Source organism: Rhinatrema bivittatum, chromosome 2 (assembly GCF_901001135.1).
Source record: "Rhinatrema bivittatum chromosome 2, aRhiBiv1.1, whole genome shotgun sequence".
In the NCBI taxonomy this organism is placed as follows: domain Eukaryota; kingdom Metazoa; phylum Chordata; class Amphibia; order Gymnophiona; family Rhinatrematidae; genus Rhinatrema; species Rhinatrema bivittatum.
This window is the reverse complement of record NC_042616.1, coordinates 529,468,322-529,495,473: the sequence shown is the minus strand read 5'-3', so window position 1 is coordinate 529,495,473 and position 27,152 is coordinate 529,468,322. Positions and strand designations below refer to the sequence as shown.

The following is a 27,152-nucleotide window of genomic DNA, read 5'->3' as shown; positions in this document are numbered from 1 at the left end:
TAATAATTCAAACCTGTAGAATCGCAGTTTTGAATTTAAATGTTTTCTTGGCCTGAGACGCCGTTCTGTATGCCGCATTCATAGCAAACGGCTCATGGTCAGCCCTGGTCCGACACGTTTTCGTGGTGGATCCCAGGTCTGAGGTTTGGGCGTCTCCTGCTCCATTCTACCTTCTGCCACTTGGTTGGCATGGTTGCCCGTGATCTGGACGCTTTTGCGGGTGGTTCTGGGAGTGTGATCGCTAGGCCCGCTTCTTGAAATGTAGCCGCCATGTTCTTCACTCTGTAGGTCTTGCCTCCATGTTGGAATGGTAAAGCAAATGGAAAGTTCCAACGGTACCTTATTTCAGCGTGACGTAGAGATTCAGTGGCTGGTCTCAGTTCATATTTTTTTTTTGAGAGTGCTTGCGGCTAAGTCTTGATATACTGCTCCTTCTGTGTTGTTCCATGCCCATTGCTGTTTCTTGCGGTCGACAGCCAGAATTTGCTCTTTCTGTGTGAAGCTATTAAAGTTGATAATGATCTCTCTAGCTCCATTTTCCCTTTGGGCCCCTAGTGCCTGGTGTGCTCTCTATCGTTAGAGGGGCGAAATCCATGTCTGTTTGCACTTCAGTCCCAGACCCCGTCTGCGAAAGCAGGAAAGCACAAAGTTTGTGCTGTGGCCATACTGTCAGCGTAGTCTGGGGTTTCTGGGATCCCTCTGAGGCGGATGTTGTAATGCTGAGACCTATTCTCTAGGTCTTCAAGTTTTTCCGCCAGCGACAGTAATTCTGTTTGAATTTCTGTATTATTTAGTGACAATTCTTTTATGGCATTGTCCTGGTCATCGAGGCGCACATAGAGTTCATCGACCCTATGACCCAGGGTCAGAAAGCCTTCTCGGAGTTCGGAGAACGACGCTAACAGCTCTTCTTTATTAGCTTTTATTTCGGAAAAAAGTTCTATAAACCATTCTCTCACAGTAGCCTTGGTTGGTAGGTCAGCTAAAGTCTGCGTAGGCTCTGTGTTCGCCTGAGGAGAGAGAGTCTGAGCTTCGGCTTCCATTTCATTCTCCTCTCCTTCCGTGCAGTCCGTGGTATCAGGGCCTGCTTTTTTCAGTTTCGTGGTTATTCTTGCAAAGGAAAAGTTTTGCAGATCGCTTCTCTTCCGGGTAGTCATCGGCCCGGTTTACTGGATAATTAGTCTATTTTTAGCGCTCTCTCGGGCGCGAAGAGCCTGCTGTTTCGAGTGTTTTATGTAAGGGGAAGTGGGAGCCAGAGAATCAAGTGGCCATCTTGCCTCGTGGCGAATAGCGCCTCCGGATATTGAAGTATTTTAGTATTATATATGTTCAAATACAAGAAACACTTTTATATATGATACTATTTGTATTCAAGAAATCAACCAGACAGTAAAATTAACAACTGAGCTACGCATATGGATTGTTACAAATAGATCTGTGAGCCTTTGATAAGAATGCTAAAAGACATCACAAATAAAAAAAAATTATGTGTAATACTAAGAGATAAGGGCTAGGGAGGTTTTATGTAGAGTATCGGGGAGACAGTACGATATAGCTATTTGCGATAAGATTTTTGCAGTAGTTGTAGAACATAAATTAAAGCTAAATGTTAAGATCTGGCACTTCGTCAGGTATCGTGCTTTAATTGCTTTAGAAGGATATAGTTAAAGGGAGAATGATCTTGAAATAAGTGATGCATTTATGAAATCTGTATTGTATTGTGACAGGTTAAATTACAAAATTTGAAATACCGGTACTTATCAACCAGCAGGGAGCAATCACGTAACACATTCTATCCATGAAGCATTTATGTACTCTCTTGTGTGCATCTGATCACATTCATCTGTCAAATTAGGAGTCTGTAGCTTGTGCTCAAGTCCTGGCTTTCCAGAATAGCAACATGATTGCCAAACTCTGGAGCCAGTTTATTGTCATAGCTTTTTAGGGATAAATGTAGGTACACTGTCACTTACTAGACAGGAATGTTAAGTATTATTTCCTGTTCTTTGAAATCAATATATAAAAGTTTTTTGATTTTTCAGTTTTCCAATATTTCACATGGATATGCATGATACATATAGTATAAGGATAATACATAATGGGTAAATGTGTAGAGTTCAAAATAGGATAGTAGACAAATGCTGAGGATGCAGTTGTAAGCTTCAGAAAGAAAACTGGAGGAAAAGAAACTGAATTCTTTTTACTGCTTAAAAATCTGATTTCATACTTGCTGTTCTGCTGTTTGGAAAGTCAGTTGTGTACACTTTGGATATGTCAAAATTTCAACTTCCGAATATTTAGAATTTAGTGATTGTGCATGAAGATGCTATTGCTGATCAACCATACCATGAAGCCATTAATTTTGTGCTTTAATTCTCTGCAGATCTCTTGTTAGCTAGCAGGATACCTTTGTGATATGACTCTTAACTGTGTAAAGTCAAGTGATCTAGAGCAAACGTTTCTCCCATAGAGGATTATTCCTTTAATATTGTATTAACTATAGTTACATGGCTTCTTTTAATAGAGTAACTTTATTAGTAGGATGTTGGAATTGAGCCATGTTTGAGTATGTGCTAAAGCTGGTGTAAAATCCATGAAAGTGAACAAGTCTGATGTGTACAAGATGAACACTTGATGGCAGCATTGGTCCATAGAAAGCTACTGGTAGAGCAGTTCTTTGATATGTATGTGAGCATAAATTACAACTTAAAATAGAGATTCCACACATGTGAAGCATGGTGATATCCCTGAAAAGTTCCCCTAATGCAGTAACTTAAGAAGCCAGATTATACTTATATCTCAGAGATGTACATTTAAAAATAGAAAAATGATTGAACTTAAAAACAGATTCCGTTTTCAAAATCATGCCTTCCTGTGGTAAGTGTTAATGTACAGAAATCTAAAAAAATCTAAGGTAAGCTTTTAACCACTACTGAACTTAGAGCCATGTATTATAAATTTGGTTAAACTTGGCCTAGTGCAGATTTTTCCAGCTTGAATGGGATGTGATATGTTAGTATGCAAACATTCAGTTCCTCTAATATAGTAACAGTAAATGCCTATAGATAAAGACCAAATTGGTCCATTCAGTCTGTCCAGTTCTTACACTTTGGGTAGATAAGCATAGCAACCCAACACCAGCTTTTTTTTTTTTTTTTTTTTTTTACCCCACCCAGTATCTTTTACTTGACCTCCGAATCTTTTTCCTATCGGTGTCCCAAGTATGCCTAAACTCTTAAGTGCTGGCCTTCACTTCCATTGGTATGCCTGGTCAATTTTAACTATGATTGTTACCAAACTGCAATTTAATCCAGCACCCAAGCTGGATTAAATTGCAGTTTGGTAACAATAATAGTTAAAGTTGACCACGTTCGATGTCTGTTACCACGTTTTGTGTGAATCCCTACAGCCACCATAATTAGTGAGGCTGTCGTTCAAAAATGTCTGGCCTCCCCATGCCTACTGAAGTCTTGGTTATAACCATGTTCTATCCATGCAGGTTATACTCTAACCTTCTTGAAAGCTCAATGCAGCTGTAGCCACTGTTCTGTGCAGACTACCCAGATACCTTGAAAGCCTGATGCAGTCCCATCATTGCTGTTTTAGAGATGTAATTGCTTGTCTATGCAAGTTACCTCCTCTGCTTCTTTACCATCCTAAGTTTCATGAGTGTACATGATACCATACTTCAGAGCTTTCCAAAGTGTGTGTCGCGACACTTTAGTGTGTCGCCTGCAGTGTGCCGGTGTGTCGCGCAAGCCCGGTGCACGTGACGGGGCGGAGCAAGGAGAGGTCAGGGGGAGCCAATGCGGCCGCCAGTGGACTTCATCCCACTGGCAGCTGAATAGTGAAATATCGCTGTGCTATGCCGAAGACGCACAGCAGGAAGATAGGCAGGGCCGTAGTGGAGCTCACGTCACCACGGCCCGAAGAACAAGGTCAAGTCTAAACGTGCAGGTGCTCCTCCTCCTCCTTCCTGCCTGCGCGGCCCCGGAAGAAAAATGTTGCCGGAGCCGCGTGGGCAGGAAGGAGGAGGAGCATCAGCCACGTGCAGAAGAGGAGCAGCGTTGTTACAGCGGGCTGAGAAGAGGAGGAGGCCTGGTAGCAGGGCCGCTACTTCGGATTGGCCCGAGAAGATCAGGGCCGCCGCGGATTGGCCTGAGAAGATCAGAGCTGCTGCAGAGCCCAGCCTGCAGTGACCCGTGAAGAGGAGGCCCAGAGGTGAGAGAGGCTGAGGGCCCGTAGCGTGCGTGTATGAATTGAGTTGAGAAATTGTGTGTGTGCGTGTGCATGAATTGAGTTGAGAGTGTGTGTGTGTGTGAATTGAGTTGAGAGTGTGTGTGTGTGTGTGTGTGTGTGTGTGAATTGAGTTGAGAGAGTGTGTGTGTGTGTGAGGGAAGAAGATAGATGGAGAGAAAAGAAATAGAAAAAAAGACAATTTGAAAGGAATTGGCATAAAAATAAGAAAGGGAAGGTGGAACAAAAAAGCCTGTGACCAACCGATTTAGAAAACTAAGATCAGACAGCAAAGGTAAAAAAAAAATATATTATTACTTCTTAAGGATTGGTACATGTAATCTTTGGTAATGTGCAAGAGTAGCACTTTCTCTATGCGGATTTCACAATATAAGAGATCAACATGGAGGAAGTGGAAACCCACGGGGCTTGCACAGAGGAGGCAGCAGAATGGGTTTCAGTGCCAGTAGCAGCAATCAGCGCCTCCCCAATAGCCATGCAGCATCAGTGACAGTGGCAGCAGAGGAATGAGAGAGGCTCCGAGGTTGCTGGCAAAAGAAAGAGAGGGCGTCTGCCTTTAGTGTGTGTATGTGTATGAATGAGAGTCTGCCTGGGGGTGTATGTGTGTGAATGCATGGGTGCCTGCCTGAGGGTGTGTCTGTGTATGAGAATGAATGGGTGTCTTCCTGGGGTTTGTATGTGTGAGAATAGGTGCCTGCCTGTGTGTGGCGTATGTGTGTGTGAGAATTAATTGGTGCCTGCCTTGGGGGTCTGTGTGCGTGAGAATGAATGTGTGCATGCCTGGGGGATGGTGAGGGAGTGGTTTGAAAATGAATGGGAGCCTGCCTGGGGGTCAGTTTCAGTGTGTGAGAATGATTGGGAGCTTGTCTGGGTGTGTGTGTTTGTGAGTATGTGAGGGAGCCAGAGAGAGTGAGAGCATGAGTGTGTATGAGAAAATCCAGGGGAGTAAGAGTGTGTGTGGAGGGGGAGAGAGTATCTTACAGCCTGAGAGTGTGTCAGTGTCTCTGAGAGCGAGAGGTTATGGTGGGTATAAGAGCATGAATGTGTATGTATGTGACAGTGTATGTGTGAGAGAGAGGATAACCTCCTAATCCTTGGTAATATCAGGGTGACTGGAAATCAAGAGCTCCCACGTATGGACAGCAGGGGCTTTTTAAAATCCTTATTAGTTTTAATTATTGCGTGTTGTTTGATATATGTGCTGTTTTGAAATATTTTATTGGTGTTTGGGAAATTGTAAAAAATGTATATGATTTTAATTAATAGAAATTCTATTATCAGTAGTTTTAAAATATTCTTTTATTAGTATGGTTTTACTATTATAACTGATGCTTTATGTTTCTTGATTTTATTTGTTTTATGAGGAATGGTGGTTCTGTTTTTCCATTGTTAATACACAGAGTCTGGCTTCTTGGGGTTTCCATTTCAGTTTTTGTCTAATTTGTGCTCCTTTATTTTGTATTCTGTATTTGGTGAGGGTCTGTCTCTGCTCTGAGTGTGACCATGATGAGAGATTCTGCTAGCATGTAGTGTCTGTATAGGGATCTATAGCAATCTGGTTTGTTTTGTTTCCTCAGTAGGTGGTGTATTGGTATTCTAGGACCCAGCGTAATATTTACCCTTGCTTTTTCACAGGTAGGGTTATTGTTGTTTGAGTCCTTGGTGTTTATTACTGTTATGTTACGATGGGATTGCAGTATAGATTTTGAGTGTCTTTTTTGCGGGGTTTTGTGTTGGTTCACAATGTGCCTGGCAGTGGAAGGTGTTTGTGCTGCTGTTACTGTGAGGTGACACCAGCATTTGAAAATATCTTTTAGTATGATGAGCTGTAAGGGAAACATCCAAGCTCCATTGTTTGGGGGAATTTCAGTGGATGCACAGAATTACAGAACTGGAGGTGCAGGATTTATATTGACTTCTGTCCCTTCCTATAAATTCCAGGCTTCACTCTCATAGCCATGTTGAATTAGTTGAATGAGGCTATCAAATAATTATATAGTGTGAAACTGGCCAGCTTTTTTAAATTATGCAGAAGACCCTTTGGACTTTTTTATTAATACCAAAAATTCAAAAGCTGTGTTCATCCCACCAAGCTCATATAACTTATTAAAGAGGTAAATTGAATAAACAATAACTTTGTTTTATTATTGTTACTCATAAATTATAACAATAACATTAATCTTGGAATATTATATATTTTTAATATAAATGAAAGGTTTTCACAAGATATGTTGTCGTGAAACATTTTGTTATGTATATATTTAAGGAAACATACATAAATTGTCGAAATAAATTTCGTTCGTTTAACCTTTAACCTCTGGTTTGCTAGTAGACTGAATTACTGTGTCACAAAATTATTTGTCTAAAAAGTGTGTCACCAACATGAAAAGCTTGGAAAGCTCTGCCATACTTAATCCTACACTGTCTTTCTCCCCCCCCCCCCCCTTTGCATGTCCTACAACAAAACTTTGCAATAATCAAAACAGCTACTAAAGTTAGTCTGTGGAAACATTCATCACCTCTTCCCCTCACTTCACTGTGGACCTGCTGGAGGTTTGGTGTCCACGATAAAATTGCTGGTACCAGTCAGATTAGTTTCTGGGGAGTTATAATCTGCTGATTCCAATCCTGTCACTCCATAGCCTGCAATATCACAAGGCTGTACTTTCTATTTTTTTGCCCTCTTGTTTCGTCCTTATCACTTCTCCCCTTGCTTCTGTACTGAAGAATGATCAGTTTGCAATATTAAACCTGCCTTATCTCCAGAACAGTCCAAATAGCTGGGTTTTTCTCCACTACTAGCAGATGGAGACAGAGAAGAAAAAGCTTTACAGTACTGCAACATGCAGTTGCCAAATATTCTGTCTCCACCTGATGGTAGAGGTGTGAAACCTGCAGTCAGACTAAAAGATCCAGATTGCTCTCAGGGGTGTTAGGTCCTGGATTGGGATCATCCTCCTGGTGGAGTAGGGGGTTGGTGGCCCTTGATTGCTTTGTAATCTGGTAGAGAGGATGATTTGATACCCACAATGGTGCTGTCTCCCTGTCCTCTTCTCCCTCTTTCTCTCTGGACTTCTTCCTGACAGAAGACTTTGCAAGGAAAGTATTCCCTTCTTTTCTAGGGGTGATTATAGACTTCCTATATGGTCTGTTTCTTTAAGAAGTTTAAAAAATAATTCACTGAAGGGAAGCTTGGCCTCTGCTGAGATCTGCAGGATGGCGGTCAGTTCGAGCAACTGGGAGTTTGCTTATGGTGCGAGTGGGTTAAAATATTGCTTTTTGTCATGCAGGAGGGAGAAGCTGCTTTCAGGCAAGTGTTGGGATCAGTGCGTGGTGCCTGCATAATGGCTGCTCCTTGCTGAGCATGAGAAGTTAGTTTTCCTGTGGAGATCGTCGGGCCAAAATACTTTCTCTGGGCTGTGTAAACTAGAGATGTGAATCTGTTCCGGAATCATTTCCGTTATCGTGTGGTTCTGACTGCTTTTTTTTTTTTTTGGCTGTCCCGAGCAGAAAAAAAACAAACCCCACCCTGACCCTTTAAATCAAATTATTTAGAATTCCCCCCCCCCCCCAAAACTGTCCTAAAGTACCTGGTGGTCCAGCGGGGGTCCCAGGTGTGATCTCCCACTCTCAGGCCGTCAGCTGCCAGTAAACAAAATGGCGCCGAATGCCCTTTGCCCTTACCATGTGACAAGGGCTATCGGTGCCATCGACCGGCCCCTGTCACATGGTAGGAGCAATGGACGGCTGGTGCCATCTTAAAAAAAAATGGCGCGGGCCATCCATTGCTCCTACGATGTGATAGGGGCCGGCCAATGGCACTGATAACCCCTGTCACATGGTAAGGGCAAAGGGCCATCGGCGCCATTTTGATTAGATCGCTCCTGGGACCTCCGCTGGACCTCCAGGTACTTTAGGAAAGTTTTGGGGGGGTCGGGAGGGTGGGGGATTCTAAATAATTAGATTTAAAGGGTCGGGGTGGGTTTGGGCTTTTTTTTTCTGTGTGCCCTTTCTTTCCTTTCGCTTTCGGGGACCCCCCCGATACTTGATGGATTAGAAAATATCGTATGATATTTTCATCTGTCAGAAAAACGATGCACATCCCTAGTATAAAAAGTGCTCTTTGAGTAGATCAGGGTCTTGGCATTGGTAGAAAATATGGGGAGAAACTCTAGGTAGACTATCTCTTGGGGCATGCAATGAATTTACTTAGGGAGAATGTGATATGGTCAAAATGTTTTCTTCATAGCATTGATTGTGATTCTATATGCTTTTGAGATTTATAGGCTCTAAGGGAATCGTTAGAGAGATTTCCTCCATCGCAATGGAAGCTTTCATAAAGTGTTTTTTTTTTTTAATTAGAAGATCATGAGAGAACCCAGGGATCTTTTTAAATGTTTCGGAATAACAGGGGAGTCAGTTCTTCTGTAACATCTTTAATTGTAGAGTGCCAAAAATTAATGGAATCATCTAGGTCCATACCCTCCTCCTCATCTAAAAGAGGAGCTATTTTGTCACAAAATGCATCACTATCTATGACCTCTTTTAGCAATCCTTGTTCTGTGACATGAAAAGCTTGAAGGGAAAAAAAGAGTATCTAATCGATAGACTGATCTAAAAATGATCAAACCAAGAGTCATCGATAATAGATCTTTTTAGTTAAACTTAAAACCAGATTGGTTCAAGAAAATAAGATCTAGGATGTGCCCAGCCTTGAGTGGGAGATGAGTTAATCTGTTCCCAGTTTAGAGCAGACATAAATCAAGAAAGATTTCACAGGTATTTGATAACTGTTTCTGGTCAACATGCAGCCTGAAATCTCCCAGAACTATTATTTTTGTCAGATAGGCATTGATACATGTCAACATTTCAATTAATGGTGATGAATTATACGCTAGCAGTTCGGGGCAAAATATCCCAAGCATAAATTGAAATGATAGAAGGAGAAAAATAAAATTTCATAGGTGGTGGGAAGGGAGATTGGAATCTGGATGAGATTTAAAGATTCCTTAGATATACCGGTAACTAGAAAAAAGCCCCCCCCCCCTTTTGCCCTGCTCTGGTCTGTGAAGTACAGAAGTAACCTGGTGGGGAACAATGATGCAGGGAATTACATCATGGTCATTTAGCAAGTTTTCAGTAATCAAAAGGCAATCTGGCTTATGAGCTAACAGCAGATCATGAATAATAGCAGTATTTTTTTCCTAATTGCTTGTGCATCAATTAATAAAAGTGAGAAGATAGCTGTCATAGTCAACAGTTTAATAGTTGCAGGTTAATCTATTAGACATGATCTTAAAATATAGTGGGAGTGGTGCGGTCTCAGAGCATTTGAGTATCTACCTTGATCTGTGATGGTTGGAATGGCACTAGACGCTCCAAGATCACAACTCATCTTGAAACACAGAAATCCAAGTAACATGGATACAATGGAGCATCCCAATGTGGCAGCACAGGGCGCACACGAAAGGTTGCAGAAAGGGTCAGGCTCCTTTATTGCGTTACTTCGTGTGCATGACGATAGTGTGTGCTACTTCGCATTCACAGGCCTCCTATGTAGCTTAATGCCTCTCAATGATGTTACTGGGGGGATGGAGTCAGCTGATGCTAAGGCGTTTGTTGGATGAGTTTGGGCGCAATGTATTCCAAGGTGCCATGCTAAATGCGCTCATTCAACAGCACCAGTTCTACATCATACAATATCCGCATGAATGTGTCCAAAATTTAAAACCTTTAGTCTCAATGAAACAGGGAGAGCAACCGCAACCTCTTTTGGACCTGCAAGAAGGCTTGCGACACCTTTTGAGGACCATTTGAGGCTTTCAACACATCATCTCGGACCTCAGCATCTTCCATCATGGCCAGAAGAATATCTTGGCTGCGCTTCAGTGCAATCATGGAGGATGTGCATGATAAGTTGGCCAACTTGCCTTGTAAAGGGGACAAACCTTTTGGTGAAAAGCTGAGAGAAACAGTTTCTCAAATAAAAGAGCAGAACGTGACTGTACTGCCACTAATGTCTCACACAGATACTCAGTATATAGCCAAAAAATACTATCCCCAGTACAAGTGGTTCTTCTATCAACAGAAACAGTACATAGATACCACCCTTATAGACAACTGCCTTACCAAAAGGCAAGACCTCAAACACAACAGCCTCAACAGAGGGGCCGACAAAGAGGCCAAAAGACCCAAACTCAGCAGAAGACGCAACCTCAAAAACAACCATGTTTTTGAGTCAGTCACAACACCCAGGATATGTTGGGGGCAGAATACTTTTCTCCCAGGACAAGCAGAATGGTAGTCCTTATATATGGGTGACGTCATTAGGCGGAGCCCTATTATGGAACACTTTTGTCAAGGTTTCTAGAAACTTTGATTGGCACACTGAGCATGCCCAGCTACCATGATCCCTGTGTCCACGGGGGTCTCCCTTCAGTCTCTTTTTTTTTTTTTTTTTTTTCCGTGCTGCAGTTGCCTCACATTTAGGAGCTCTGAGATTTTTTTCTCACAACTTTTCCTCATGGAAAAACTTGCAGTTTTACTTCACAAATAATTTCCCTACATGGGTCTTCCTTCGCGTACATTTTCATTGATGCTCTGTGAGTACTATTCTGTGTTCTCTGGTCGTTTCCTGTCACCTCACTGTCTGTTCCCCTGGGTTACCAACCGTTTTGCGGCCCTCTTTTTTTTTTCTCTCCCTATGTCTATTATACTCAGTCCGCCCCACGATGCCCTCGGGTGTCCTTGCTATGATCTTCCACCGGGTCCATCGGGACATCCACGGTTCCCATTGATGCTGTGGAGGCCACCATCAATCCTGTCGTGGCTACCATTGATGCCGCCATCGATACCTCCATTGATGCCTCAGTGCCCTCGACTAACAAAAACGCTCCATACTTTGGGACCTCAACCAGAGCCCCCGTGTAATTCTTGGGTGAAAAACAACGCCAGGAGCAGTAGAGGCATGGTAACCATCCGTCACAGACGCCATCCTGGACATCGGTGGCAGCTTCCTTGGTGCTGGAGAATGACTGGGCTGAGCACAGAGGGAAACATCGTTGCCGGCACAGATATTGCATCGGCATCAATGTCCATCGAGCCAGTTGCGAAATGGGCTAAGTACAAGTCTCCATGCTCCTCTGCACCCGAGGCATTCCCCACCAACATTGGTGCCGGGTACTGAGCCACCACAGATCCATGTGGAAGTGCCAGTAATGCCTAGCCTGCCTTCCCTGTTCTCGATGCCTTCCGGAATCTACAACCTCAATCGATGCCGGCCCCTATACCAGCACTAACATTGGAGCCATCGATATTCGCACCATTGTGGCACAGCCTCGCTGCCCTCATCGGTACCCTACTAACAACCTAAGTCATTGACGCAGACTTGTCCTTCTGAGCCTCCACGGGCCCCTATCCCGAGATCCTCGAAGGGAGATGGGGATGCTAATCCCACTTCGGCACTGATCCCATCAAGACCTAAACCAACCTCCTCTCGAGCCTTCTCCACCAGAAGAGTGGAGACGATCCCTCCAAATGACATCTCTTTCTACCTGGTCACTAAAGAGGACCAGACGTTTTCAAGAGGGCCTAGGTTGTAAAATCTTCCGGGGATCCATGTTGGTGTCACATATTGCTGTTTACCAGCTATGTTTGATGCAACACCAAGGGAACCTCACTGCCATCAACATGAAGTTCGAACAACATGTGGTTGCTTCGAAACATCCTCCTGTTGCCAGCAACAGGACTCTGTGCTAGATGGTGAACCTGGCTTACGGCCCCTGATTTACGGCCCGAAGTCCAAGGTAAACTAGCTGATCTGCCATGCACCGCAGATCATCTCTTCGTGCACAAGGTCCAGCAGACAGTGGCTCAATTGAAAGACCACCGCGAGACCCTGCGACAGCTCTCTGTTTCTTGCAAATCCTTCCTCCTCAGCTAGAAAACCAGCGAAGAGGGATGCTAGAAGTATTATCCAGCTCCCACGTGAAACCAACCAGTCCACTTCAAAACGCATGTTCACGTCAACAACTGATATCCAGATCACACTGGCTCCGCCAGTCGGGCAGGCTTCTGGATTTTGAAACCTTGCCAGAGAACAGAACAGTTCATCCTACTGAGGACCAGGGCTCGGGACACCGTTCCCTGGATACAGCAAGGAAGAAGATTTTAATCCCGCTATTTCCTACTTCCAAGGAAAACAGTTGACATCTGCCCATCCTGGACCTCAGAAATCTCAACAAATTTCTTCAGAAAGAAAAGTTCAAAGTGGTGTCTCTCGGCACCATGCTTCCCTTACTACAACAAGGAGGTGGACACTATTTTCATGACCTTCAATACGCTTCATAGTGAGTCAATAGCATTTTCAATACCAAGTTCTGTCATTCGAACTAGCTTCGACACCTCGTGTATTACACCAAATGCCTAGCAGCGATTGTCGCTTATCTACGAAAAAACCTCATTCATGTGCTTCCTTACCTGGATGACTACCTAATAAGGAGTCAAGCCAAACAAGGAGCTCTAAATTCTCTAAGACTCACTATAAATCTACTAAATTTGCTGGGATTTCTGATCAACTTCCATAAATCCCATATTTTTTTATTTAAAATCTTTTCTATACCGTCGCTAAAGTTATATACCATCGCAACGGTTTACATGTAGGCACATATTTAATGTAAGTAAAAGTGTTCTATAGTACATTCTAACAGGTGCCGTCAAAGGTTCGGTTACAATATATCATTAGACAAAATAATTTTTAGAGAAGTGGGTCATGACCAAGTGTACTGAAAGTACTTTTACGGGTAAATTTATTATACATAGTGTTATCAATATGCTAGTTGTGATGTGGGGTTCATAGACTACTCTACTGTATTGTCATAAGTACTGTGTGTCGGTGTTTATCTGCTTATTCCTGAATAATTTCTATTCTCCCGTCTCCTTGTAAAATGCCTGTTTAAAAAGCCATGTTTTTAAACTTTTCTTAAATGCCTTGAGATCACTTTGTAATCTGATCTCTGGAGGCATTGTGTTCCAAATTGTGGGTCCTGCTAATGATAAGGCCCTTTCCCTCACTTGGGTTAGCTTTGCTGTTTTAACTGAAGGGATGGTTAGGAGTGCTTTATTTGCTGATTGAAGATTTCTTTGTGGGACGTGTACCCGTAATGCTGTGTTTAGCCAGTCTGATTTCTCATCAGGATATGGATCCATCTCACTTCTTTACCTCCATCAGAGCAGATCTGGGCACTACAGTCCAAAAGGACTTCCTGCCCAACAACCGTGCAGACATCCTAACAAACCGTCCAAATCTCTGCATGCATGCAACATAGCCTCAGCCCATCAATTCTTCCCATTGCTGGGTGACATGGCTTTCACAGTCCATGGCACTCCTATGGCCAGACTAGCCACGGGAAAAACTCAGTGTACTTTAAAATTCAGTGGCTCTAAACCGTTTAACTGCTTTCGTCCCTGATCCATGTCACCGATCCAGTAACCAATTCCTCAGATGACCTTGGCCACGGTCACATTCAACTTGGGTTGGAGAACTCGTATTAACAACCTCCAAACCCAAGATGTGTAGACTTCGCTCGATGAACAGTCTCACATCAACTTCCTGAAGCTTCAAGCCATACGTTGTTTGTTGATTTTTATATACAGACATTTGTCGGAACATAATGCCGGTTTACATTGTAACAAAATAACAAGAGAGAAATACAATAAACAAGGAAGGAAAGGGGGGAGCAGTAATGAAAGAGGAGAGAGGACAGCAGTAGGAAGGATAGGGAAAGAGAGAAATTTGATAGGAACATTTGAAGAAAATAAAATTAACAATAGACACTATGTACAGGTGGGCTGGTAGGTACCAGACCAGTGATGGCAGTGACAGGGGGGGGGGGGGCGGAATGGTAGGGTAAGCTTAAAGGAGGGTGAGGGGAAACTAATAACAGAATTTAGGCGTCATTGCTTAGGGGGGGAGAAACACTATATTTTGGAGTCTTGCTTGGGGTGAAGAAAGGGGGAGAAAAGGAGAGGCAGAGAGGAGAGGGGAAAGGGTGGGCTGCGGGGTTATGCCCTTTATGCCTTCAAACACTGCCTCTCACACAAAACTGTGTGGATACAGACAGACAACATATAGTGGCAATGTGGTACTCTAACAAGCAGGGACGCACAGGCTCTTATCGGCTCTGCCAGGAAGCCACGCAGATCTGGGCCCGGGCCCTTGCACACTCCATGCATCTCTGGGCCACTTATCTAACAGGCATACCGAACTACTAGCAGACCATCGCAATGGATGTCTCCATCCCCACGAGTGATCTCTGAATCCATGTGTAGCGAGCAAAATCTTCTAGCGCTGAGGTCAACCAACCATCGACCTCTTTGCATCTGAATTGAACCACAAGGTGGACATATTCTCTTCCCTACACAGGCAACGAAACGCGTTAGCCATGGACACCTTTACTCGCCCCTGGAACAAAGGCCTCCTATATAAGTCTCCTCCGATACCTCTCATAGCCAAAAAACTCTCGTGAAGCTACAGCAGGACAGGGGGTTTAATGATTCTCATACCCCTGTACTGACCTAGACAAGTATGCTTCCCCTTTTCCTGCCCCACTCCATCTCTATTAGGCTATATAGGGAACTTTTTGGATTCTGGTCTCCAGACATCCTCTGCACAGGTACACCTCAGTGCCATTTCAGCGTACCACCAGGGAGTAGGGGATGCCCTGATAACGGCTCAACCCCTTATGAGTTGGCTTATGATGGGCTTTCTAAAACTTAAGCCTCCTCTATGATCACCGGTTACGGAATGGGACCTAAATGTAGTGCTCACAAGGCTCATACGTTCCCCATTTGAGCCTTTGCATTCCTATAACATTAAAAATTCTAACATGGAAAATTCTTTTCCTCGTAGCCATTACATCTGCTCAAAGGGTCAGTGAGTTACAAGCCCTTGTTGCATACTCACCCTACACTAGGTTCCTCCGTGACCGAGTGGTCCTCTGTACTCACCCTAAATTTCTTCCTAAGGTGGACACAGTCTCTCCCCTTACTCAGTCTATAGTCTGCCCACTCTTTTCCCAAGGCCTCACTCTCTCACCAGGGCGAGAAGTTTTTGCACACCTTGGACTGTACACGTGTACTTGCATTCTGTCTAGACCACATTGCAGTCCATAGGAAATCCACCCAACTCTTTTTGTTTCTTTTGACAAAAACAAGCTGGGAGTTGCAGTGGGCAAACAAACTCTCTCCAACTGGCTAGCAGACTGTATCAAATTCTGCTATGAAAAAGCAGGCTTTCATCTCCAGGGGTGAGTGAAGGCAATTTTGTAACGGCCATGGCAACGTCGATAGCACACTATCGTTCAGTACCAATTGCCGACATCTGCTAGGCTGCGACATGGAGCTCTCTTCACACATTCGCAGCCCACTACTGCTTAGATAAGGAAGGCCGTCAAAACTCTGCCTTTGGACAATCTGCCTTGAATTTTATTTCCAGTATAATGCCCAACTCCTTCCACAACCACCTGCTGTGATTTCAGGCTGCCTCATCATTGCCAATAGTACCCCAATTATTGTACCTGTTGCACGAGTTGTCTGCTATTGGCCTGTTTTAATATGAGTCAGCCTGTTGCTCGCTAATCGCCCATATGTGAGGACTACCATCCTGCTTGTCCTGGGAGAAAGCAAAGTTGCTTACCTGTAACTGTTCTCCCAGGAAAGCAGGATGTAGTCCACACGAAACCCACCCGCCTGTCCGCGGAGTTGGGTCTGCTTACGTTTTATTTTTTGCTCGCACTTTTTTGCTACAAACGAGACTGAAGGGAGACCCATGTGGACACAGGGATCATGGCATGCTGGGCATGCTCAGTGTGCCAGTCAAAGTTTATAGAAACTTTGACAAAAGTTCCATAATAGGGCTCCGCCTAGTGATGTCACCCATATGTGAGGACTACATCCTTCTGTCCTGGGAGAACACCTGATACAGGTAAGCAACTCTGCTTTCTTTTTCCAAGCCTGGCCCAAGATCACAACCGATCAATGGGTTCTCAGGGTGCAAACTGGATTTGTGTCAGTTCCCATAGTCACTTCACTTAGTGGTGTCAATGAAAGATGTTTCTCAAATTCCCCTTCTAAGAAATTGCCATACTGGTTCAGACCAAGGGTCCATCAAGCTCAGCATCTTGTTTCCAACAGTGGGCCAATCCAGGCTTACAAGTACCTGGCAAGTACCCAAACACTAAGTAGATCCATGCTATTGATGCCAGTAATAGCAGTGGCTATTTCCTAAGGCAACTTGATTACTAGCAGTTAATGGACTTCTCCAAGAACTTATCCAAACCTTTTTTAAATCCAGCTAACTAATTGCACTAACCACATCCTCTGGAAACAAATTACAGAGCTTAATTGGGCATTGAGTGAATAAAGAATTTTCTCTTAGTTTTAAATGTGCTACTTGCTAACTTCATGGAGTGCCTCCTAATCCTTCTATTATCCAAAAAAGTAAATAATTCACATATACCCATTCTAGACCTCTCATGATTTTAAAGACCTGTATTATAACCTCCCTCATCAATCATCTCTTCTCCAAGCTGAACAGCCCTAACCTCTTTAGCCTTTCCTCATAGGGAAAGCTGTTCCATCCACTTTATAATTTTGGTCACCCTTCTCTGTACCTTCTCCATCGCAATTACCTTTTTGTTTTTTTTTTTAGATAGAGGCATTATGACATTTTTCCTTTTTATTCACATCAGGAAGTGCAAGCTCTGCTTCGGCAGTGAGCAATCAGTTCCCTCCTGCTTCCTTCCATCAACAAGGGATACTATTCCTATTACTTCCTCATCCCCCAAAAATCTGGAGGTCTCTGACCAATTTTGGATCTATGTTCTTTCAACAAATTTTATTAAGAGGCAGAAATTCAAAATGACTTCTCTGAAGTCAGTCCTACCTTTTCTCCAACCCAATGATTGGATGTATTCGCTGGACCTGAAGATGTGTACACTAACTTTCCCATTCACAGTTTGTATTGGCATTACCTCTGCTTTCAAGTAGGGAACCAGCATTACCAAGTCAAAGTGCTCTCATTTGGACTCTCTTGCCCCAAGGGTCTTCATGAAATGCCTAGCGGTAGTTGTGGCTCATTTTAGGAAACGGGGAATTAGAATTTTTCCGTATCTCGACAGTTGGCTCATAGTATCTCCAGATCAGCAGACTCTATGCCACCTCATGCTCCAGAAAATTTAAAGCCTGGAAGGACTGGGGTTCATCACAAATTATGAAAAATCTCATCTTGAGCCATGTCAAGTTCTTCAATTTATAGGAGCAAGAATTCACATGCTGTTGTGCAGAGTGTTCCTTCCCGAAGACACGTCACAAATGCTACATGCTCTCTGCAAAACTCTCCATCAACAGACCTTTATGAAGGGGGGCCATATTCTGGCTTGATTGGGACACATTGGAGCAGCAATTCATGTAATCCCTTGCACGTGTCTTCACATGAGATGATTACAGTAGGGATTGAAGTTGCAGTGAAATCAGCGCAGACAACCTATGTCGAGGATTTGGAGAACATCCTTAATGAAAAGTGATATATCTTGGTGCTAATGCCTTCAGTACTCATAAAGTGAGCACCTTTCAGATACCCCAATTACTATTAATTCTCACAATGGATGCCTCAAAGATAGGTTGGGGAGCTCATCTTCTTCATCTCAAAACACAAATCTTTTGAACTAAAGAGAAAAAACCCCAAAAAACAAACTGCAGTCATCTTTGCCCCAATCCTCTAGGGGAACTGTGTAATGATCCACACGGACATCAAAGTAGCCATGTTTTACATAAATATTTACATATGAATCACCTAACTCAAAAATTGGTTTAGGCAATGAACATAGAAACATATATAGAGATTGCAATAAAACAAAACTATTAAACAAAATAAATAAAATATCAATATAAACAGCATCATAATAAAATCCAAGTAAAATACAATAAAATATAAAACAAAAAAAATTTAAATAAGATATAAAATTAATGGTAGCAAAGCTTAAAGTTTTAAGAAGCCCTCTGAGTTTCTTAACTGAGTCACATTGAGAAACCTCTATGGGGAGAGAATTCCAAATAAGTGGGCTGGCAATTGAAAATGAGCACTGTTGCGTGATATGTAAATGTGCCACTTGAGGAGATGGAACGTCTAATAAGCCCCTCTGAGAGGAGGGCAAAGTTCTTGAAGGTTGATAAAAGGAGGGTCCCGTTCCAGGACATTGTGTAAAGAAGCAGTACAGATCTGGGAAGGGGCAGAAAAAAACGATGTTCCTATAAGCATCTTATCTTCTGGGCCTAGCAAACACAGAAGCAGACAGACTCTGCAGAATCTTCCGCCCGCACGAGTGGTCTCTAGACTAGGCAATAGTTGAAGACCTTTTCAACAAATGGGGGATTCTGTGCTTAGATCTATTTGCATCGGGACACAATGTGAAACTGGTCCATTTTTGCTCAGTTCTTCCCAGCAAACAAAGAATATCCTAAGAAGCTTTTTTAATCCCTTGTTCAAGGGGACTCATGTATGGTATTTGCCAATTCCACTATTGCTCCAGCATGGCCAAGACTACCGTGGTATGTCTATCTGTACAACTATCCAGTTAGCCCCCAATATTCCTTGTGGGCAGTTCTCACTTGTTAATATAAGAGAGTGGGACCTTCATCCACCCGATGCCTTCGTCCCTGCAACTATCTCCATGGAAATTGAATGGGAAGTTCTAGAACATTTCCAACTCCCTTCTCATAATACTGATTTTTTGATAGCAGCTAGAAGGCCTTCCACCAGGAAGAACTATGCTTTCAAATGGAAAATATAGCCAGAGAGGACTTGACCCCCTTACTTGCTCCTCAAAAGGCTTATTGCATTACTTGCACTCTCTCTCTGTGTCAGGTTTGTCAGTGACATCTATACGTATACACCTCAGCACTCTAGAAGCTTATCACACTAGTAGGGAAAGCAGCTCCATTTCAAACATCCCCTGATTTCAAACTTTGAGGGGGTCTGTTAAGTGTCACTCTTCCAATGAAACCACCTGTACCGTGCGATGTAAATATTATCTTGGGAAAGCTAATGGAAGCTCCCTTTGCCCTTTTGAACTGATGGAATGAAACATTTAACATAGAAGGTACTTTTTCTAATCGCAGTCACTTCAGCTAGGAGGTAAGTGAGCTTCAAGCTCTTGTGAATTATGCCCATACTTAAAATTTCACCATGACAAAGTCTTACTGCGTACTCACCTGACCTTCCTACCAAACGTGATGTCAACGTTCCACTTGAACCAAACAATCTCATTACTCACATTCTTCCCTAAATTGCATGCAAAGGAGGCAAAAGGTTCTTCTTACATTAGACTGCAAAAGGTCCCTGGCCTATTACATAACAAGGACTAAAGCAGACAAATTTCCCAGCTCTTCATCTCTTTCAATCCAAATAATCATGGGAAAGCACTAGCAGAAAGGACACTATCCAGCTGGATAACCCAGTGTATTCAATTCTATTCCAACGCACATGTTACAATGCTAACTGGTGCAGTTGAGGCGCACCAGATCAGAGTGACTGTAACTTCATTAGCGCACCTGTATGATGATCCAATCCAGGACATGTAAAGCAGCACTTTCACATCTCATTACTGTGTCGATCAACAATCAACTGCGGACAGTGCCTTGGGATCAGCAGTGTTACGTCACATCCAAAGAACTTGATGGCTGTCCAATTCCATAATACATTCTGTTTGCTAATACAGACTACTAATAGACCTTAGCTCAAGCAACCCTCAGCTTGGGACTCCCAGGACAGCATGGCTAAATAAGTCTGCTTATTGACGGAAAAAAACGCAAGTTTGCTTACCATAAATGTTGTTTTCCATAGATAGCCATGTAAACCCTCCTACCTCCTCAGACAGCCATTACTTTATTATAATGACCAGCGTTATCCAGAACTGAGGCGGCTTGCACGAGACATGCATGAAGAGCCGTGCAGCCGCATAAGTGAAAACCTCTATGAGCTTAGAGAGACACCTCCACCCAGTGACGCTGGAAGATGTCACCCAGGACAGCATGGCTAAATCATCCTGCTGTCTACGGATAACTCCATTTAAAGTAAGCAAACTTGCTTATACAATCCAGTGTTCACTTGTAAGGATTTCACTGCAAAACTTCAATTATGGCTAAGTGTATATATTTAAAAAAAAAAAAAAAAATGAAAACAGATGACTGCTTCTGTACAGCAATCATGACATGCACATTCTGTTTCTAGACTTGAAGTTCCTGGAAGTTTCAGATCAAGGGACTTTAGATACATAAATGAATAGACATCCTGATACTGACAGTGTAATTGAGTGTTGTGAAGGGGAAGTGGTTAGTGCTCTTCATATAGTGAAACAAATGACGACTTGGCATTTTAATTCAAGACAGCAGATTGTTAAACTGCAGTCAGAAAATTGTGCACTCATCCATATTAATGGTGTTTGCATGCATTCTGCAGATTATACCTCGTTTGCAGTAAGTTGTTGATTTGTTTATCAAATGATGTCATGCCCGATTTGCTGTTCTCTATGAAACTGCTTTATGTGCTTTATTTTTACTTTTAGTATGCCACCCGCCCCGCCCCCCTTTGAAAAAAAAAAAGCTTGTGAAACATGGCTCATGTTAGGGCTAAGGATGAGCTTGTTGTAACTTGAGGTTTTGAAAGCTTTTTAAAAAATAATATTGGCTAAATTAAAAAAAATTTGAGAACAGTTATTGCTTTTTGTCATTCCTTTCACTTTTTGATATTACTTGCTGGTTTGGTATTATTTGATCTTTCCTTTTCTTTCTTTTTTTTTTTTATTTACACTTTATTGATTTTTCATTCAAAAGTAAGGCAATCTTGCTAAAAGAAAATAGGAACACTTGTATCTAATTTCCACTTCTCCTTTTCTTGTTTGCCATATATTTAGTAATATTGAAATTATTGTACGATTCTTCCCTCCCCTTAAGTGTTTTGCATGACAAGAATTGGAATGGTTGATGCTAGTGGTTCTTAGATTTGATCCTTGAGATTTTCTGCAAGTTGGTATGACTTTCAGGGTAAAATATGCAAATTAACACAATATTTAAAATATCTCTTGACTATTTAAGACTTGCCATACTGGGTCAGATCAAGGGTCCATCAAACCCGGTATCCTGTTTCTAACAGTGGCCAATTCAGGTCACAAGTACCTGGTAGGATCCCAGAGGGTAGATAGATTCCAAGCTGCTTATTCCAAGAATAAGCAGTGGATTTCTGCAACTCTACCTTAATAATGGTTAATGGACTTTTCCTCCAGGAACTCTTCCAAACCTTTTAAAAATGCAGCTACACTAATGGCTTGCAACAAATTCTAGAGTTTATACGTTAAGTAAAAAAATATTTTCTCTTGCTAGTTTTAAATGTATTATCTTGTAACTGCATTGTGTTCCCCTGGTCTTTGTATGTTTTGAAAGAGTAAACAACTGAACATAAGAAATGCCATACTGGGTCAGACCAAGGGTCCATCAAGCCCAGTATCCTGTTTCCAACAGTAGCCAATCCAAGTCACAAGTGCCTGGCAAGAACCCAAACATTAGATAGATCACAAGCTACTATTGCTTATTAATTACCGTAATAGCAGTTTATGGATTTAAACTCTAAGAACTTATCCAAACACTTTTTAAATTCAGTAACAGTAACTGCTGAAACCACATCCCCTGGCAATGAATTCCAGAGTTTAACTATGTGCTGAGTGAAAAAGAATTTTCTTCGATTTGTTTTAAATGAGCTACTTCCTAACTTCATGGAGTTCTCACAGGACAAGCAGGATGGTAGTCCTTACATATGTGTGATGACATCAGGATGGAGCCCAATCACGGAATACTTTTGTCAAAGTTTCTAGAACTTTGACTGGCACCTACTGGGCATGCCCAGCATGGTACTAACCCTGCATCCAGCAGGGGTCTCCCTTCAGTCTCTCTTTTTCCGCACAGCTTTAGCCACACGGATTTTTGGAGCTCTTCACAAGTTCCTGACAGGAATTTTCTTCTCAGGAAATTTGTTCCAAAACTTGCAAAAGTTTATACCCCTAGGGGTCTTCCTTGTCCGCCGTCGATTGCTGCATCCGTACGGTAAGATTTGCCCCGTTTTTCGGTCTGTTTCCGGTGGGGACCTATATATGCCTTATCGGCACAGACTGCGGCCGGCCTCAATTTTCGACGGCCATGATGGCGACAGGTTTTCGTCTGTGCCCTGACTGACCGAGGACAATGTCAATCACAGCCCCTCATTTGGTCTGGGTTCTTTGTCTGGGTTCGTCGCACGACGTAGACGTGTACCAATTGTGCCCAAATGACACCGAAGGGCCATCTGGCATGTCTAGAGAAAATGGCACTCTTATTTCAGCAGTGCCCATCTTCGCAGACTCCATCGACACCATCCCCAGCGAAACAACGCCATCAATCCGATGCAGAGGGGTCTCAGTCGGTGTCTTGGTCTTCGGCATCCCCGTCATCGGTGCCGGAGACGGAAGGCTGAGCACCGTGAGAAGCACTGGCATAAGCATCAAAGGGCTATGCCATCGACTTCTTGGTTACCGGTGGCATTGTCTGGTTTCAAGCCACCGAAGAAGAAAGCCCGGGCTGAGGAGCCTAAATCCTCCTCTAAGCCAAATGCACCGAGGCGTTCCCCGCCTTCGGTGGGTGCGGCAGCCGAGATTCCACCGGGACCGGTGGACCCTCCGGGATTGCCCGCCATGCCTCCTACTCCGGACCTGGGGTTCACGACTCCAGCGTTCCGCTAGGAATTGCACTGGATGGTGCAAGAGGCAGTGGTCCAGGCAGTCCAGGGCCTTCCGAGACCACAGACTCCAGCACTGGTGCCTGTGCTGGAGCTGGCACCGATGCCACAGATGCTGCTTCCTCTCCTCGATAAGCTCAATGTGCTCATCTGTGCCCTGCCGGTGGCACCAGGGAAATCTCCAATTCCTATGGCTCCATTGACACCCATTCCGCTCTCTTCGGATGAATTGGACTTGTCGAGGCTGGAGCCTGTCCCGGGACCTTTGGGAGTGAGTGCACCGAGGCCAACGGCGAAGTCACAGAGGCCAGCGATTCTGTTTCGCCCTGCACCAGTGCCGGGGCCGAGACCATCAATGCTGGCACCGATACCTTCAGTGCCAAGACCTCCTCCAGCCGGAGGAGATCCCTTTGTACCACTAAGACCACTGCTGGATGCGGGGGATCAGCCATATGATCCATGTACGGATAACCCCCTCGGATTCAGCCGATGTCCCATCAGAACCTTCGCCTCCTGAGAAGAAGCGTAAGTCTCCGCCGGAGGACCGCTCCTTCATTAACGTCATCAAGGAGATCGCGGAGACCATTCCCTTTACGCTGCAGACGGAGGAGGACTCCAGACATAAAGGGGCAGATTTTCAAAGGGGTACGCGCATAAAATACGCACGTACCCCCTGAAAACCTGCCCAAAGCTCCCCCTGCGTGCGCAAGCCCCGGGACACGCATAAGTCCTGGGGCTTTGCTAAGGGGGAGTGTCGGGGGGGGGGGGGGGCGGTGCAATGTTTGGGAGCATTCCGGGGGGCTTGTCGGGGGCGTGGCCGAGGCCTCCGGACCAGCCCCCCGGGTCTGGTGATGGCGCTTGCGAGTTACGCCTGCCTCGGGCAGGCGTAACTTTTCAAACAAAGGTGGGGGGGGGGTTTAGGTAGGATTAGGGGGGTGGAAGTATTTCGGAGCAGCCTCGGAGGGAACAGAGGCAGGCTGCGCGGCTTGGCGCGCTCGCCGACCCTGGATTTTAAAAGATACGCGCGTATATATTAAAATCCAGCATACTCTTGTTTGCGCCGGTCACGTGAACAAAAGTACGAGCGGGCGTACTTTTTAAAAATCTGCCCCAAAATGCTGGAGGTGCTTCAGTTCCTGGATCCTCCAAAAGAGAATGTCTGTCCCAGTCCATGAAGTTCTACTGGATTTGATGCAGCGCAACTGGGAGCATCCTGGGACAGTTCCTCCTATAAATCGCAAGACGGATGTGATCTATCTGGTGCAGCCATCGCCTGGCTTCCAAAAGACGCAGTTGGCGCATTAGTCGGTGGTAGTGGAGTCCACCCAGAAGAGGGCCAAATGTCCGAAACCTCATTCTTCAGCACCACCTGGGAAGGAGCGGAAGTTCCTAGATGCTTTAGGGTGCAGAGTGTTCCACGGCTCTATGCTTTTCACGTATTGCGGCATATCAATTGTATATGACACATTACAATCAAAATCTTTCAAGCAAATGCAGGACTTTGAGTCCCTCCCGGAGCAGCTTCAAGATCAGCTGAACTCTATAGTTTAAAAAATCAGGTGGTCCTCCGCACTCATCCTAAATTTCTGCCGAAAGTAGTCTCTGAATTCCATTTAAATCAATCTATAGTTTTGCCTACTTTCTTTCCAAAACCCCACTCCCATCCAGGTGAGCGAGTTCTGCATTCCTTGGACTGCAAATGTGCACTAGCCTTTTATTTGGAACGCACTGCAGACCATAGGAAGTCCACCCAGCTATTTGTTTCTTTCAATAACATTAAACTGGGTATCCCGGTGGGAAAGCAGACCCTGTCCTCCTGGTTGGTGAACTGTATTTCCTTCTGCTACCAACAAGCAGGCCTTCCGCTATAGGAACGCATTAAAGTGCACTCCATTAGAGCAATGGCAACGTCTGTAGCACACCTTTTGGTCTGTACCTCTTGCTGACACCTGCAGAGCTGCTACTTGGCGTTCTCTCTATACTTTCGCAGCCCACTATTGCCTGGACAAAGCTGGCGCACAAGATTCTCTTTTTGGCCAGTCAGTTCTGTGCAATTTGTTCTCAGCTTAATACCCACTTCCTACCATGACCCACTGAGATTTTCAGGCTGCCCGTTCTCCAAAAATTGCCCCTTTTGTTGTGTCTGTTGCACGTCTTTGAGTGTTTTTGGTACATGCGCGGGCATCCTCAGCTCGTTATTCACCCATATGTGAGGAATACCATCCTGCTTGTCCTGTGAGAAAGCAGAGTTGCTTACCTGTAACAGGTGTTCTCACAGGACAGCAGGATGTTTGTCCTCACGAAACCCACCCGCCATCCCGCGGAGTTGGGTACGCTTGCAATTTGTTTTATTTTTCGCACGCTCTTTTACTATAAATGAGATTGAAGGGAGACCCCTGCTGGATAAAGGGTTAGTACCATGCTGGGCATGGCCAGTAGGTGCCAGTCAAAGTTTTAGAAACTTTGACAAAAGTATTCCGTGATTGGCTCCATCCTGATGATGTCACCCATATGTGAGGACTAACATCCTGCTGTCCTGTGAGAACACCTGTTACAGGTAAGCAACTCTGCTTTCCCCCTGATCCTTCTATTATCTGAGAGAGTAAATAACTGATTTACATTAACTTGTTCATGTTCTTTCATGATTTTGTAGACTTCTGTCATTCTCCCTCCCCTCAGTTGTCTCTTCTCCAAATTGAACAGCCCTAACTTCTTTAGCCTTTCCTCATAGGGCAGTAGTTCCATGCCTCATATCATTTTGGTTGCCTTTCTCTGCACTTTCTCCAGTGCAGCGATATCCTTTTTGAGATGCGGTGACCAGAATTGCACACAGTTTTCAAGGTGCGGTCTCACCATGGAGCGATAGAGGGTTTGGGCTAGGGTAAAAATGAAATAGAAGTAGAGTTAGGATAGATCATCTAGGAATATATGTATTTCGATCAAGGAGCAAAAATGGGGATATCTTTTTAAAGGACCAGCAGAATAAATGATGTGGCATGCGAGTATTTGAGAGCAAAAATATCCTTGGGTCATATGTGAGGAAAGGATTTGAGTTCTAAAAAGCTCATGTGCTGGCATCCTTTTTGGTTGCACATTTAAAAGTTATCCAACTTATATGGACTCATCAAAGAGCAGGAGAGAAGATTGAAACAAATATAATTATAAAAATACTTTGGAGTGTATATAATTGAAGAAAATAATTGCTTGCTAAATTTCTTTTTAAGGATTTTTGGACCCTGAAAAGAAGCTTTTTTCCCATCGAATATTATCACGCGATGAATGTATTGATCCATTTTCTAAAACTGGGAATCTCAGGTATGTGCAATTGCTATAGTTTTGTAAGGGTAGAGAGAGAAATGTATGTTCCAGAAGAGTAACTGTAAAAAGTTTGAAAGGAATAGTAATGTAATTGTTTGAATCACTTCTTCTGTTTTGGCTTTTAATGTCTATAAAGAATAAGTTTTCTGACCTACTGTAAAGACAGAAATTTAAAGTACAGAAAATCAAAGGGTTATTTTTAGTTGAATCTGTTGAAATGTTTGGTATTCTAAAAGAACAAAATAGTTGGATTTATACAATGCTTTCATTTAAAGGGATTGTATCCTCTTCTGTGTGGTCAAAAATCAACTCTCTACCAGAACTACCTGAGTTCCTGGAAATCCTCACTATCATTTAATTTATTTTTAAATAATAGAATAATAAATAATAATAGAATAATAAATAATAATAAATAATAAAAAATAATAAATAATAAAAAATAATAAATAATAAAATATATGTAGATTAAAAAAAATTGAGGACCTATTGTCATTTATATGCATTGGTTCTAGTTTATGAAGTAATGAGCAGATCAGGTCTCTTGGGTAATACAACCCATGTGCATGCTATCCACTTGGAAGCATATGGAGAGAGAATTCATTCTAAACATTATCCAGCATGCTTTATACTTAGAATATTTAAACACATATATGGCCTTCTCTAAGTAGTTGATGATCTGGTAACACAAACTACACCTTTTGGACCCTATCCATCACCTGTGAGGCTTTAAATGCATTATTTAAAACCCTTGTATTAA

The 27,152-nt window shown here is 43.4% G+C and overlaps 1 protein-coding gene across 8 annotated transcripts in view; it reads left to right on the top strand.

Moving 5' to 3' along the window:
• The window catches only part of CTDP1 (CTD phosphatase subunit 1), a 531,182-nt gene that overhangs the window by 84,545 nt on the left and 419,485 nt on the right, over positions 1-27,152 (top strand). For all 8 annotated transcript variants that reach the window (XM_029590827.1, XM_029590822.1, XM_029590828.1 and 5 more), the window contains one exon: positions 26,302-26,392. In XM_029590827.1, the coding sequence (XP_029446687.1) occupies positions 26,302-26,392 (91 nt within the window). The remainder of the gene's footprint in view (positions 1-26,301; positions 26,393-27,152) is intronic.